The sequence below is a fragment of the Corvus hawaiiensis genome, chromosome 5, assembly GCF_020740725.1.
Source record: "Corvus hawaiiensis isolate bCorHaw1 chromosome 5, bCorHaw1.pri.cur, whole genome shotgun sequence".
In the NCBI taxonomy this organism is placed as follows: Eukaryota; Metazoa; Chordata; class Aves; order Passeriformes; family Corvidae; genus Corvus; species Corvus hawaiiensis.
The window spans coordinates 21,032,049-21,046,971 of record NC_063217.1 but is presented as its reverse complement, the minus strand read 5'-3'; the positions used below and the strand labels follow the sequence as shown (position 1 = coordinate 21,046,971).

At 33.7% G+C, this 14,923-nt stretch overlaps 1 protein-coding gene across 7 annotated transcripts in view; it reads right to left on the bottom strand.

The window, feature by feature from the left end:
• The window catches only part of PCDH7 (protocadherin 7), a 270,924-nt gene that overhangs the window by 216,668 nt on the left and 39,333 nt on the right, over window positions 1–14,923 (bottom strand). For 3 of the 7 annotated variants that reach the window (XM_048304313.1, XM_048304316.1, XM_048304312.1), the window contains exon 3: window positions 1,897–1,956. The exons of the other annotated variants lie outside the window; for them this stretch is intronic. In XM_048304313.1, coding sequence (XP_048160270.1) covers window positions 1,897–1,956 — 60 coding nt within the window. The remainder of the gene's footprint in view (window positions 1–1,896; window positions 1,957–14,923) is intronic. 7 annotated transcript variants of the gene reach the window in all.

The window sequence follows — 14,923 nt, the reverse complement described above, 5'->3', positions numbered from 1 at the left end:
TTTTGACAATGTTATTTGTACCAATCTTTATAGTTCACTGATATTCCTAAAAAATACATTACAATAGAAAACTGTGCTTTTTAAATCTCTTTTGCATCTTTTTCCTTCTCATTCCTGTATGTCTTAACTGTAATTTTCTTTCTTTGTGTATTTTATTAATTTCTATAAGTTCTTTTATGCAGAATTACTAAAGTTCCAGACTAACAATCAAGGTTAAATAAACAATGTACATGTAGAAAACCTGAATCAATTCAAAAATGAAAGAATTGATTTTTTTTATTTTAATTTTGCTCATTGATTTTGTTCACAGAAAACAAAATCGATATGGTAGCAGCTTATTGACTTTGAAGTTTGATAATATATCTCAGTGCAATAAAGAGGTCAAAGCCCCTACTGTATCATAAATTCCTCCACTCAGAACTAATTACTCCAAGTGGAAAAAAGTGGCAGACTATCTGTTTTGAATAAACAGATGAACGCAAAGGGTGAGTTAACTCAGGCATAAACACATCACAAGCAGGAGAGAAAAAGTATTTTTCAGCATTGTTGTTCATACAGTTGAGAAGCCGTACTATGAAGGCAAGTCACAGTATACAGTCGTGTTACAAATATAATGTAGTTTTCTCATGCAGTTATACCAGATTTACATCACAAACTTTAATGGGCTGAAGTTATGCTTCATTCCTAAGAAAAAGAGCTTTATGAAAAATTATTAATACTTCAAATATCCTCTTTTGTTGTTTCTTATGATGAACAATATGACTAAATAAATTATTTAGGGGAAAACATTCAGCCTTTCTCTAAATCATAAACTGATATATGGTGTCATATTCAAATACATATATAAAATGAATATAAAAATTGGTGTGTGTACATATATATATATATGTATAAAATTGGAGTTGGCACTCTAGTCTTTGTTTTTTTGTGATGCATGTAACTCAGTAGTGACTGCAGAGTCAGAGAATTTCTATATATATGGTTTTGATACTGGCAGCTCTACAAGCCTTGATAAAATTATTCTAGTCTGGAGTGCTCTAGCCAAGTGAATTCAGTTGTCTTGAGAAACCAAACTGTACGTGTATCATGTGAGTGACTGTTGATTTCCCTATATGCTGATAGTCATTTATCCTGATTTTGTTTCTTTGTATCTACCTCAATTTCCTTGTAGAGCCATTTTTCTCAGCGAAATCTGAAGGATCCAATTCTGCTTGCCTTGAATCCTCTTCCACACTCTCTCTCATGTCCCCAAGCAGGACAAAGATTTTCAAATACTAAGCCTCTTTCTGAATTTCCAGAATTTCAGTCCTGAGGTATAATTTTTTTTCTTTGTTTATCTAGCATGTCATCAGGATTGGTTTATTGGTTTTTTTTTCAGCAAACCACAAATACTTCATTGATTCAAACACTGAAAATTCAATCTTGTTCACACTCATCTCCCAGTTACTAATTCAACAAATAATCTAATCAAATTTCAGTCTTTTCAAAGATGGAACAAAGAAGAAAATGGTGAGTTTTTTCATCCTATTCATATGCCTGAATTAGATGGTATTTGATCCTCTTCCTCTACTTACGATCAGTTCTGCTTACCAAACCTTTCTCATGTACCATTTTTTTCCCTGTTTTGAATTCTTTACTCCATTTAATATCACTCCAAGCGTATCCAAAAAGTAATCTGAGTCTCTTGTTTTCAGAGGTTTTTTTCATGATTTATCATGTTTGGGTTTTTTTTTTTCTAATAGCTTTGCTTTAAAGGTCCACTTAGTTCAGCAGTAACCCTGCCCCCTGGGAATCAATTTCTTAACATAAGAGTAAAGAGAGTTCATGGATTTTGTGATCCAACATCCCTTAGAGTTGGAGTGTCATTTCATAAATAATTCACTTACGATCACATACATTCATTTTACATGATTCCTCAATGTGGCCAGGGTGCTGCGTAGTCTGCACTGTATCCACCTACAAAAAATACAGAAATATATATATGTCTGCTTACCGGGATGTGAGCAGGTTTGGCTAACTTAATCCTCTACCATGGATCTTACTAGTGAGCAAAAAATTTCTCTTCTCTGCCTTAGGTCCAAACATATTCCATAAAATAACTATTTTGGCAGTGAAGACAGAACTGTCTGTTTCACACAATATGAAATCTGTTTCATATTTCTTAAGAAAAAGAAGGAATTAAGTGAGATATGCCCAGAAACAAGCTGGTTTTAGGTTATAGACAAATTGGAGTGATTTATACATTCTTCCTTTTCTTAAACAGAGTTATTGAAGACAGAGGAAAAAATAATACAGATGTCTCAGGTATCAGTGATGAGCATAACTCTTCTCCATCAAATGATGGGATAAATAGTGCAGTACAGAGAGTTGAAAGAAGCAAAGAATAGGAATTTTACAAGAAAACAAACAGGCAACTCCTCTTTCCCTTCATCTTTCTCACCCAACCACCAGATAAAACGGAGTGAGCAAGCCAGAGTTGGAAGGCAACATAGAGTATACAATGACAATTCTGTGGACGTCTACATTCTTCAAAATGCCAGGTATCAACTATCTTGCTCTAAGGTAGACATAAAGAAAATGCAGAACTAGGGGAGAACCTTCTTCCTTTGAATCACTTTGATTAATATGTTTGTGAAGGAAATGAGACACTAAAGACATGCACAACTAGTGATAAACAGTGAAGGGTTCTATCCAAAATATTCTTCAAAAACAGCACTTAAAATATCACTCAGAATTGAGTCATCCACACAGAAAAATATTAACCCATTGTTGCTGGTTACATAACACATTTTGTTGGCATTCATCAGTCTTTTCAGCTTTTCCAGTACCATTGAATTATTAATAATTTATATTTATTTTACATCACTGACTACTACATCCTTATTTTAATGAATCATTTCTTCTAATCTGTTACACATATGCAAATTTAAAACCAAATTACACAAACATAGGATAGCAATGTCAAGCATGTCTATAAAGCATCTTTTACTCTATGAACATAATCCATAAAAGACTCCCAAATGTCCTCAAATAATAACGTCTGCTCCTCAATCTAAATATGTTCTTCTTATAGGAAGCCATCTGGGACAAGCAAGCAAAACATTCTGTTTTCGTTGCAGAAGAAATATATTTACACCTCAGTAAAATTCTTCATCATCACCAATCAAATTATATACAAACCTCTTTGTTCAATTTACACTGGCTTAACTTGACAAAACAGCAAAAACACTAAATAGGCCAAAACATTCAATAAAAATACAGGTAATGTATCTATCTTTCTATCTACCGATCTATTTTTATCAATCTCTACCTTTCATTTAAGTTCATTAAGTACCTCAAAATTCCTAACTTAACAGTTATTTAAATTAATATAAAAATTAAGTTTTGCTAACTTTAAGGAGAGTACATTCACTGGAATAGTAGACTTGTCCAGTATGCAATTAACAGAGATATGTTAACACGTATTTTAAATATCTTTCTCCAAGATACGTGTTCTGAGGTCAAAAAAGTTCATAGATGTGACGTATCCCTTCTACAATAAGAGCTTTCTTGTATGACAGATACCCATACTATTTTTTTCAGCTGACAAATCAAATCATAAATAGCAAGAGAAAAGCTAAAACAAGCAAAACAAATTACCTGGCACATACTAGACAAAATGTTGAATCTTTTTTATCACAAATGCAATATATTACATTATTAAATCTCAAGCAATCATGGAAGTATCAGTGTGTGTGTCTCTCTTACCTGCAGTACACCTGATGCAGCATATGAAGGGAAGGATGACAGTGCAATTTGTTGTGCCTCTCTACATTACATCTTAACAAGCAACAAAGTCTGCATCACCTGCCAATCTTTGGCACACTCTATGCAGGCATAGAGAGCAAACTGATGGAAGGCCTTGCACCTGCACCGCAAGTGCTACACACTACATGACAATCTAAGGACAACACTGGAACAAATCAATGCTTCAAAATGCTCACTGGTGCTCAGAAATATGTACAGGACTCCAAACATAGACTGAAGAGAAGTTCACACCCAAAACACATTCTCATGCTCTGTGTCATTAGTGTAGATGTGTCCATATATAATGATTGACAGAAAATAATTAGAAAATTATCTTTTCTCCTGAAGTTCCTGTTAATTTAGGTGCTGTTGTCCCCACTTCTTTACGGCAGTTGAGGAATCTTGCTAATTTCCAGGAAATTGCTATTATTGTCTTGTTCCTTCTCCCATTTTCTTGCACAAAAATGGACATATGCCAGAGTTAAATGAAGAATTGGAAGTCACTACCTCAGTTTTCATGAGCAAGATGCTTGCAGCTCTCCACTAACCCAGTCCATAATACCAAAATACGGGCCTGGAAGTTTCTTAATACTTACTGAGTCCACTTTCTGCTTATCATGGGTATAGTTTCACATAATTTCTTGATAGGTTACAATTCTATTGCATGAATATTTCAATGGGAAATTGCTCCAGAATTTCAATGCTGTAGTACATAAATATTATTGCAAAACAACCCCAAATTTATTCAAGGATCTTTATTTCTGTTTCTCCTTTTTCCTTAACTTACATATTTATTGCCATTGGAAACCAACCTTTTAGTATTAGTGACATATATTTGCTATTACTGCAATTGTTTTTCATTCAATAAGTGAGAAGTCACACTTTAACAGAGTGTAGATGATCACAGACAACATATTGCTACAAACTTAGAATTATTAACTTCTGCAAGTACCATTTTATTGTGGGGTTTTATGGCCACTCATTTCACTTTATTCTTAGAACTATATCTCTGTCTGTAAATATGTTATGATTGCAATATATATTATATATTCATCTGATTGATGTGTGCACATGACTAAAAATGTGACACAAGTTTCTGCAACATTCTTAAACGGAACTGAAAGGCACAACACACTCATCTTTGCCCACCACAGCAAATGCCAGATAAAAATATATGTCCATAGATTTCCTGTTACATTTCACAAGATACTCCTAACTTATTTTTAAACTTCTTATACACATGTAACTTCGTTTTCAGTTTGTGGCAGAAATCAAAATAGGATATGCAGAACTATAGAAAGTGTGCTGAATATATTTCCTTAGAATGTACATCTAGCATAAGGAAAGGTAATTCTCATATTCTTAAATAAACAAAAGAAAATTAATCAGTAAATGAAACATTCACTATCTTTATGTTGTGCCATTTGTATACACAAGTAAAGGCCACATACTGGGCAAAAAATAGGCAAAATGGTACTCAAGAACAGTTATTTCTGAATAAGAAATTAATGAGGATTTCTACATGTGAAAAGAAAAGGATGCATAGATTTTGATAATTAAAATTTTTGTTATAGATATGGTCTAAGTTAATATAAAAATTTAATAATCCTGCAAATGAAAGTTTTTTAAAAAAAAAGTTAAAGAAAGCTTTAAAGAGTAACACACCTAGAGTTAGCACACAGTTTAACATGACTGTATTCTCATCTAACCTCATTTAAATTAAATTTATCATATTTTTATTCTCTGACTACTTCTGACTCCTGCATGTTAGGTAAATCAAGTCTATCCAAACTAATACTTTTAGTTCTTACCAAAACAAAACAAAACAAAACAAATTATCCTTTTAACCCATCATTGCAAGCATAAAATTGATAAAATAAACATCTATCATTCATTATCTTTACAAACTCTCTGGGTTATTGATTTCCTTCTCACACTATGCTTATAAATGAATTTTGAACATTTAGGAATCTGTCAAATCCCACCACTTATGTTATTTTCATAGTCACACTTTGCAATAATATGGTAACGTATCGACCACTCTTGATGTTAAACACTAGAGGACTGCTGGCTCACAAAGCCAGTGGTTACAGATGGAAGAACTGTGTACATGCCATTGACCTGAAAGTAATTAATTCATCCCCACAAACTAAAGAATTTATAACATAGAATTTTTAAAAAAAATCACATCCACTTAAGTGTTTAGGAAGCAGTTCTTTCTAAAAAAACCCAAAAGCTTGTAAACTAATAATAAACATATACCTTCTATTAGTAGTAGGTAGGAATGAAAACCAAAATATAAAATATCCCATTTAACTCTCTAATCCACTCTCACAGAAGCAGTGCAATATTAAAAAAATTGCATATTTAATGCTATTTACTAGAATGACTTGCCATTGATGAAGCACAGAACTGTCTTCATTACAATCCACTATAAAGATTTTATTGTTTTATCTTCAGTATGTATGCACTGACTTATGCCAGGTAGACCATATTCAGAAATATAACTTGCTAACAGTATTTTGAAAGCACAGAGTGGAATAACATAGTATTAATCTACCTAAAAAGCCTCAGTAATGCAAACTTCCATATGGTTTGCCTTCAACTTATGTAATACATTTATCAAAATTCTGTCACCTTGCCCTATTGATGTACTGCATTAAAAAGCACTGTAATGATAAGAGTGATACCTATTTATTTATTACAATCAAGCCAGAAAAACTCTGGACCTCCTTAAAAACTGAGCAATACTGACATGTCAAGAAAAGGAAAGGCTCATGGAAAAACAGAAGCATAAGTACTGATATCCTTAGATGCCTCTGATGCTGCAAACCTCACATGGAGAAGTTTGTGCTGCTCCTTAAACAGCTTACAGAACAAAGCTTGATCTCAGTGTAGATAATGCTACTAACAGTTTAATCCATCATTAAGGAACTAAGGCATTAAAAGTATGGCCCATATTTTTTTGCTGTTGTTTCTTTGTCCCTTTTCTTAGAAATACACAAACCTACTGGAAGGAAAATATCTGTATGATTCTATTATTCTAAACTGATGAAGTTCCATTTCAAAACTATCAAGATATTTTTATGTCACCTCAATCTCAGAGAGTTGAAATATTTTATTTTTTCAGTTTCTAAATTAACATAGAGTGGTACATATTTCCTATTGTGACAATATTGTTCTTTAATACGTTTTGCTGATATTTATTCCCAGTATATTTATGAAGACCAATCACATCTCCTCTCCCCACTTACTCTCTTAAGGCTCTGAGGTAAACCTAGCAGTGGTTTAAAACCAGACAGCAGGAACAGTTACCACCCTCATCTGCTCCACCCTTCTGATGGGCACTAAAGCCCTCAGGGCAGGGTTTTATGGCATGCCTATGAACTCATCTACTATTGCAGTCTTCAGCTGGGTGTATTAAAGTAAAAGAATTCCAGTTTTGGTTTACTCTAATATACAAAGCAGTGGTTCACAAAGTGATTCAAAGGAGGTTCAAGTATTCATGCCTTGAGGACAGTAACAACTTCTGCCATCCAGTTTTAGCCTGCTACAACATGTCTCTCAGAGCCTTAAGTCTGAATAAGCAAAGTCCTTTTAGTCTTCTCTTGCTCAGCTAGGTCTATATTCCATGGTTATTAAACAGCTTTTTCTGAATGTCTAAAAGTAAGCTTAATTGTTCCTGAAAATGGTTGAGTAGAATAACAGAACAATTTCTCAGAGGAAGTTTCATGAATGACTTCTCAAATGACATGACTATGTCTGTTTCTCTCACAGCAGCAACCAAATTGATGCAGCCTTATGTTGCAGAAATAAATTTGCTTGTGTTACACTAGTGGTCCTAGTAACTCTGCCTAATATATTAAATTCTTCTCTTTTTCTACTGCTCCCATGTCATTATTTCCTACCTGAATTTTCAACTTGGTCTTGTTTTAAGTTTTAACTCCTAAAATCTAGAATGTTTTCTAGTCCTTCAGCTAGACAGTCTAATTCTCACACAAATTCATTATGTTTATCATATTTGTTTCACAATCAAGTCTCCTTATTACATTTGCACTAATTTTGCTTTAAAATATAAAGCAAAAATGTTCTTGAGACTGATGCTTGACTCAAGTAACTTTTCATGATGCTTACCTTTGCAAGAACACCAATTGTCATCTCATTTAAGTGAATTTCTCACATATTTTTTTATTCCTTTAGCAGTACCTATCTTCCTCAGGTGCACAGATAATTTCCCAGGTGGCACAGTATCAACCGATGGCTGAAGTCCAAGGAGATGACTAAATTTTCTTTGTCTAGAAAATTGGTTATCTTTTCAAAGAAAGTTATCAGATTGGTTTGTATAAACTCCTTTCAGTAAAGGCATTTTCAATTTCCATCCTATCTTCCCTCATTCTTTATGTCAGTAACTTAATTTTTTTTCATATAATCTCTGCTCTACTGTTTGATAAAAGATGAGGTCACACTTTCAGACCTTTATCACTTCTTTTCCATCTTCCCCACTACTTAAATATAAATACTTTATTTGCTATTCTCCAACAAAACAGTACTTTTTTTTTCCCCTAACAGATTTATTTAAAAGAAGACATTACATGCTTTGCTCTATATCACTCAGAATTCTGTGGTGACACCTATCTGGTCCTACTTGACTTAAATACATCAGACTCCTGGTTTTGCTTTTATCTCAGACACTTCCAGCTTTTGCCTCCCATGTATATCACTGTCACATCTACATTACCTTTCACTTCTAAGTGTAAAAATCGTCCTGATTCTCTCCCTTGCTCTTATAGCTTAATAAAGTTTTCTTTTAATCATCCCTTTAATGTCCACCTCAGTCTACATTTGTCAGCACTTAATCCTGATAATGACCACACCCCTATAATGTACATCTCTCTGATTATCTGACTTCCCGTCTCCCTCTTTTTCCAATTCATTGCAATTTCTTGATCTTTTAATTCCATCAAAAAAAAAAAAAAAATCTTCTCGTGCATCTACATGGAATAAACAGCTGTGCATCTGAGGCTCTGAGAAGGAATTTGAGCTATTTTACTTCACAGATAAGTATGAAGAATATTTCTATATCAACTTCCCCACTTTCCTCCTGTCAGTGTATGTGAAATCATTGCCTACCCCTACTACTGAAGGCCAATGCTGAAGAGAATAAACTGTATTGATTGAATAGGGAAAGTACTTTTCCAAGTCCCAGAATTAATCTGCCTAGAGGCAAAATGTCTGTGTTCTCTATTAATGATCCTTTGTCACTTCAAACATAGTATTGTATTTATTTATAATTTCTCTAGCCATCATACTGTACTCACCAAGACAGAAAAAAAATTAAGAATGGCAAGACTTCAGTGTCTAATGTATAAAAGGCCTGAGGTAAATGACAAATATGGGAGTTTTTATGTAATTTTAATTTTTAGAGGCATTAATATCTGGTTGTTTTAAAGGAGATTTTTTTAAATCATTGCCTAATGTATAATCTACATGGAATGGTATCTGTCAATTAAATTTGTTGCTTACTAAGGTTTTCATTTGCATGTACAAGGCCAGGAAGGACTTCTAGTGAAATGTTCATGAGAGGCAGAAGCATTACTCAAGGAATTAAATACTTTATAGATATATTTAAAACAGACCTCTGCGATGCGGTAGAAATAGCAAGTTATGCATTTATTTCTTACTTTGGTAAGGAAAGTATTACTTTTCATCTCATGGGCACAACAGACTCCACAGGAAAGCTGTACACTTCAGACCTTTGGAGACACTGGGCCAGTAATCCCTGTTCAACACAGACACTCCTACTCTACCTGGGGTACAACAGGCTTCAGGGGCTTCTTTTGCCCCACTACCACTCCTCAGCCCCCCTGCTTGCCCTTGGCTGAGAGGGGCATTTATTCTCCTCTCTAGTCAAAATGCACTAATGCATGCGTGAAGCAGAGACCTGGGTGAATAAAACTCCCCCCATCAGGCAGCAAAGACGATTATGCCAAAGGCACAGTAGGACTCTAAAGGTAGAGGCTTACAGAGCACCCAAAATTGAAAGAAAAATTTATGGAAAGCAGGGATAGTGAAAGATGAAGGGAAGTTGGTTTAACTGTTTTATACAGGATCCTTAGGCAGGAAATAACAGACCTACCAGCCTTTATATCAAATTACAAAGTACAAGTAGATATCACTATCACCTAGAAAACTCACTGATCACAGTGAGTAGGTAGTGATCCCGGTAGGGATGTTGCAGTAAAAAAACCAAACAAACAAACAACAACAAAAAAAAAAAAAACAAGAAGAAAATGTCAGAAGATGAAAGAAAGCCCTTTTACCAGTGTGCCAGCCATTTGAAATGTCACAATAGGCATAGGTTGAACCCACTGTTTGATCAGATCACAGAAAACATGGTGTAAAACACAGATTCAAAAAGCAACATTAAAGGAGAGTGTTGTTCAGTAAGCAAAACATAAAATTAGGCTTCCAGAATCCCTCTTAAGTGTACCTCGCAGTTGCAATCAAAAAGATTATAAAAGGTACAAGTTCTCGGTTAGTCTGTACATTCATCTAAATAACCACTTATGTTATGGAAGCATCACAATGATTAACTAAGTTTATAAAGAATAGAGCTATTCTTAGACGCTGTGTTATATGTAGGCAAAACACTAAATTGTTGTAACAATACCATAAACCCATCTGTATTGTCAACTGTTCACTTTCTTAAAATTGTTCAAAGCAAGAAGGGGTTTTTTTGTATCTATGTCCTCCCTTTCAAAGGAAACATAAATTCCATGCTTCTAAATTACTTGTAACTTTTGAAGTCCTTTATCAAGGAGAAATATGGTGTTTCCTAACAAATAAGGGCTTGTATTACACTGTGGCTTATGAGTACAGTGTGGTAGATTGGTTTAATTAAAGTCTGTCAAATTATCTAAGTGGGATTTTTTTTACATTTTGCAAATAATTGCTTTATTTCTCTATTCACTTTTTGTTAATAGAAACAGAGAAAGTTACTTTTAGCTTTAATATATGATGTAGAATGAAGAAAAAATAAGAAAAAAAACCAGTTATTGATGTGACCTTTAATTTATTAGACACCCTTCTAAATTAAACCTAAAATGAACAAAATTAAACTATATTTGACAACGGTTATATATGTGAAATAATGTCACATATCAATATTAGACTGTCATGCTAATATTTCACATGCAAAAGTATCTGAACAGTGGAAAGCAACAAATGTTGCATTCAAATATTTATGACATCAGTTAAATTACCTCACGTTAGATTGCACTCTGGTGATTTGAACATAGCATAGTTAACACATTTACAGATATAAGGTGACTACTAATCCTTTTGTTCATAAATTCCTCATGGTCAATTTATTTACAGAATTTGCACATGGGAATACTAAATTAACACTATAAACTGGTTTAGTTCAGTGTTTAGGGTTGAGTTTTTTCTCATATTTGATCAAAAATTAAAAAGCATGTTTTTCCAGTAAAGTAGCTCCACTTGTTTTGTGTTAAATTACATCTAATGTGCAGAGAGAAAAGACTTTTCTCTGTCCAGGTAAGTTACAGAAGAATAGTCCAGTTTATTCTTACATGGCTGCCCCAACTCAGTATATTACCAGTTGTAGTACTCAGGAGTAAGACACGTTAGAATGGCTGCCCCATATCTTAGCAGAGATGGACAACAAAAGACATTTTTCCAGTTAAGTTTCAGGAGACAGATGTACACCAATGAAACAGTGCCTAGGCTGGCTGGCAAGCAGAGTACACCAGCCAAGACTAATAGGTTACGATTCTAGATATTTATTTGTGGGGGTTTCTATTTCAAATAGAAGGATGCTTCAGAAAGTAAAAACAAGTGCATAGTTCATGAATATTTTAATTGGTTTTCTGCATCACTATAGAACATTTTACAAATGAAAGGCCTCTCTCTCTTTCTTTGAATAGAAAAACTCCAGAGCTGATTTCATCTTAAAATTTGCATAACCTTTTTCCTGATGCCTTTTCAATAGTTAGTTCTTGTAATTTGAGTCCTCCTTTGGATGCCCACAAACATAAATTTTTTGGAGAAATTTCTAAATAATGGCTTAGCTTCTTCAAGGAATTGAGAGACCTTTGAAGTCATTTTCTTAAAGACTTCCTGTAAGGTATCTGGTGGAAAATACATTAGTGCTTTACTCCAACTTCTGGCTTTCCTAGAAACAAACAAATACATGGTGTAGGTCCATAAAAACCTCCTGCTTTGTAGGATGAAAAATACTTAAGTCCCTTCTGTGTATCAGGCAGGAACTTGAGAAATCCAAGCCTGTAGATCTTTTGTTTGGATCTGCAACATTTAAAATAATGCAAATTCATTTTGTGATATTGTAGAGGGGACTAAAAAGAAGGAAAACATCTTGATAGGCTTTAGTATAATACAATAACTAAGCTTTGTTGGAACAGATTGCCAAATAAGACCAATTCACTGTGGAACATGAAGAAAACAGCAGCAGCATGAACTCTGGTGTCTCCTTGTCAGTATCTGCACAGACTCTGGGTAGCACACTGGGCTAACTTTTACTTTATGGATAGTGTGGTCCACCCTCAACAGATCTTTAAACATCAGTAAAGCCTTTCCTCAAATTATTTCTCTTTTGAGTTAAATGTGAAGGGAACGTACGCTTGCAGCAAGTCTTATGCCACATTTAAAAGGATCAGAAGTGAAACATACACTGGACATTTACCCCACTGCTACTTGGATGAACGAGAATTTCATCATGAGCATTTATATCTGCTCAAGGGGAGAGCCATGCTCAATAAAATCTTCCCCCTCTCCTATTTTAAAGACTGTATTTATAAAACCTGTCTTTGTAGATGCTTGCTAATACTCAAAACAAGTGAAACAAGCAGGCCAGTTCACCTTTCTGATTCTTGCTCCACAGAAGTGCAGCAGGAACCCATGAAACTGAATGTTTAGAAAACCAGACCTGATGAAAATATTCTTCTCAAGTTATTTACAAAATGCAATTCTGAAGAATATAAGACTTCATTTCAGTTTCATTTTACCAAAATTTTACATAGACTGTCTCCATGTAACTATGTTTCATGAAAGCCTGTTATAATTCAAAACTATTTAAAGATAACAATTAAACCAGAAGAATTATGCTACTCACAGTGTGTTTTACACTTAATAAGTCATTGTTCTACCTTACACTTATAAAGAGAGAGGAGGGAAGTAAAAAAACAAAAGGAAAGAAAAAGGTGTTTCATCTTCATTGAGTGCAGACATTTTAGATCTACTTGTTTTACTCAATTTGTTTTAGGAGAAAAAAGGAATCTTTGACAAAACTGTCATCTTTAAAATATGGTGATATTTCATTTTCTCCCTTCTGCACTATTTAGATTGCTGGGAACTGAAATACTTCCAGCAGCCACTGTGTCCAATTTTTCAGAGCTGTCACTTCCTAGCAAATCTGCTTAAGCAAAATACTTATGTTAGAAAACAGAGCAAACATATGATATAAAATACATTCTACATTTCTTTGCAAGATAACTCATATTCAAACACCAAACAGAAGGTATATATAAACACCTGGAATCTGAGTCCTATAGACTCTTTTAAACCATAAATCTGACTAATTTCCAAAGACGTATAGAATTAGCTCACTTTTTTTGACTTAGATGATTTTATTTTTTCACAATAATTATAATCAATGCTATAAAATAAAAAAATAAAAAAATGCTATTTCCAAAGAAAGAAGCATTCCAGGTCATTAAAACTAAAAACACACCTCATCTGAAAGACAAAAAACCAGAAGATGCTCAGTTTTAACCTTCTCTAGTTCACAGGCTCTTTTGGTCAGTATCTGATGCCCTGCAAGGTAACATAAAACTGGAACAACTTTACACTTAGGTCCCTTTAGCCTCCGGTATAAAGAGAACAGATATTACACAAAATGCAAACAAACCCTGTATGCTGCTAAAAACTACACTAAAAAAATGTTAAGATCTTTACAGATTACATTTTGCAGAAGAAAAAATACAAGGAAAAAAACAAACTACACAGTATAAAATAAAAAGTTTTTTTCAAGAGTGAATTTGAAATTCTGGATACCTAGAAATTTTACAATGAAAAAATGCAGAATGGTGTTGGCTCTTAAAGAACAATAAATATTACAATTTTCTTTTAATAATATTTTCTGATTTTATTAATTTAATTATACAAAAATCTTATTAATGTTTGAAGTTTATACATGAGGAACTGTGTAAGACTGACATTACTCCTACTGCTTTAGAAAGCTGTCATGTTACAGGAAAGTCAGTGCTTCTTACTGTGTACAGCTCAAATCCCAATACTCTGATGGCCTGTTAACACCAAATATGTCACCCTTTAACACCACAGAATCAATACACTGGAATGTCATGGCACCCTGATGGGCCACAAAGCCTCTGTATACATTTATTAGACAAAGATTTTGTATTACTTCAGAGAAAAATGTGTCAACTTAAAATCAATTCCAAGTTTCTTACTAAGACGGAAATAGTCCTAGGTAAATAAATGATTTTTTTCAAATTTCACTCAATCAAACATAGGAAGTAAATAAAGTTCAAAGTCATTTAGACATCCCCTTCTGAACAAGGACACTTGCATGTGCACACTGCTCTAAATTCTACTCCTCATTTTCAAGATTTTTTGACAGCTCTTTCCCACCCAGATCATCACCCACACAGCCATTGATGAGATCTTCTTTCAGGATAGGATAAGAAAAAATAAAAATATAACCTAATAAAAAAATTTTAGTATAATCAAACAATAATATCTCAAATGTTAGGTACAAAATGCTCTTCTAAATATTATTTAATCCATTTTCTTACATGATCATCTAAATATTCGGACTACTAAAAGGGAGACAAGACAATTTCTTACATTTAAAAAATGCTTCTGCAGCACACTGAGGAATTGGAGACAAAGTTATTGACCTTTCTGACAGCAGTGGAAAATTGCAGATGAGACAAAACCATCAGCATCTTCTCACATTTAAATCTTAAAAATGTTTCCCAAATGTAAGACATGAATTGTTGATTATTTGTGTTCCACCTTTGGATAAGCAACACATACTGCCCAATCTGAGATTACTCGGATGTTTAACAGAAAAAAA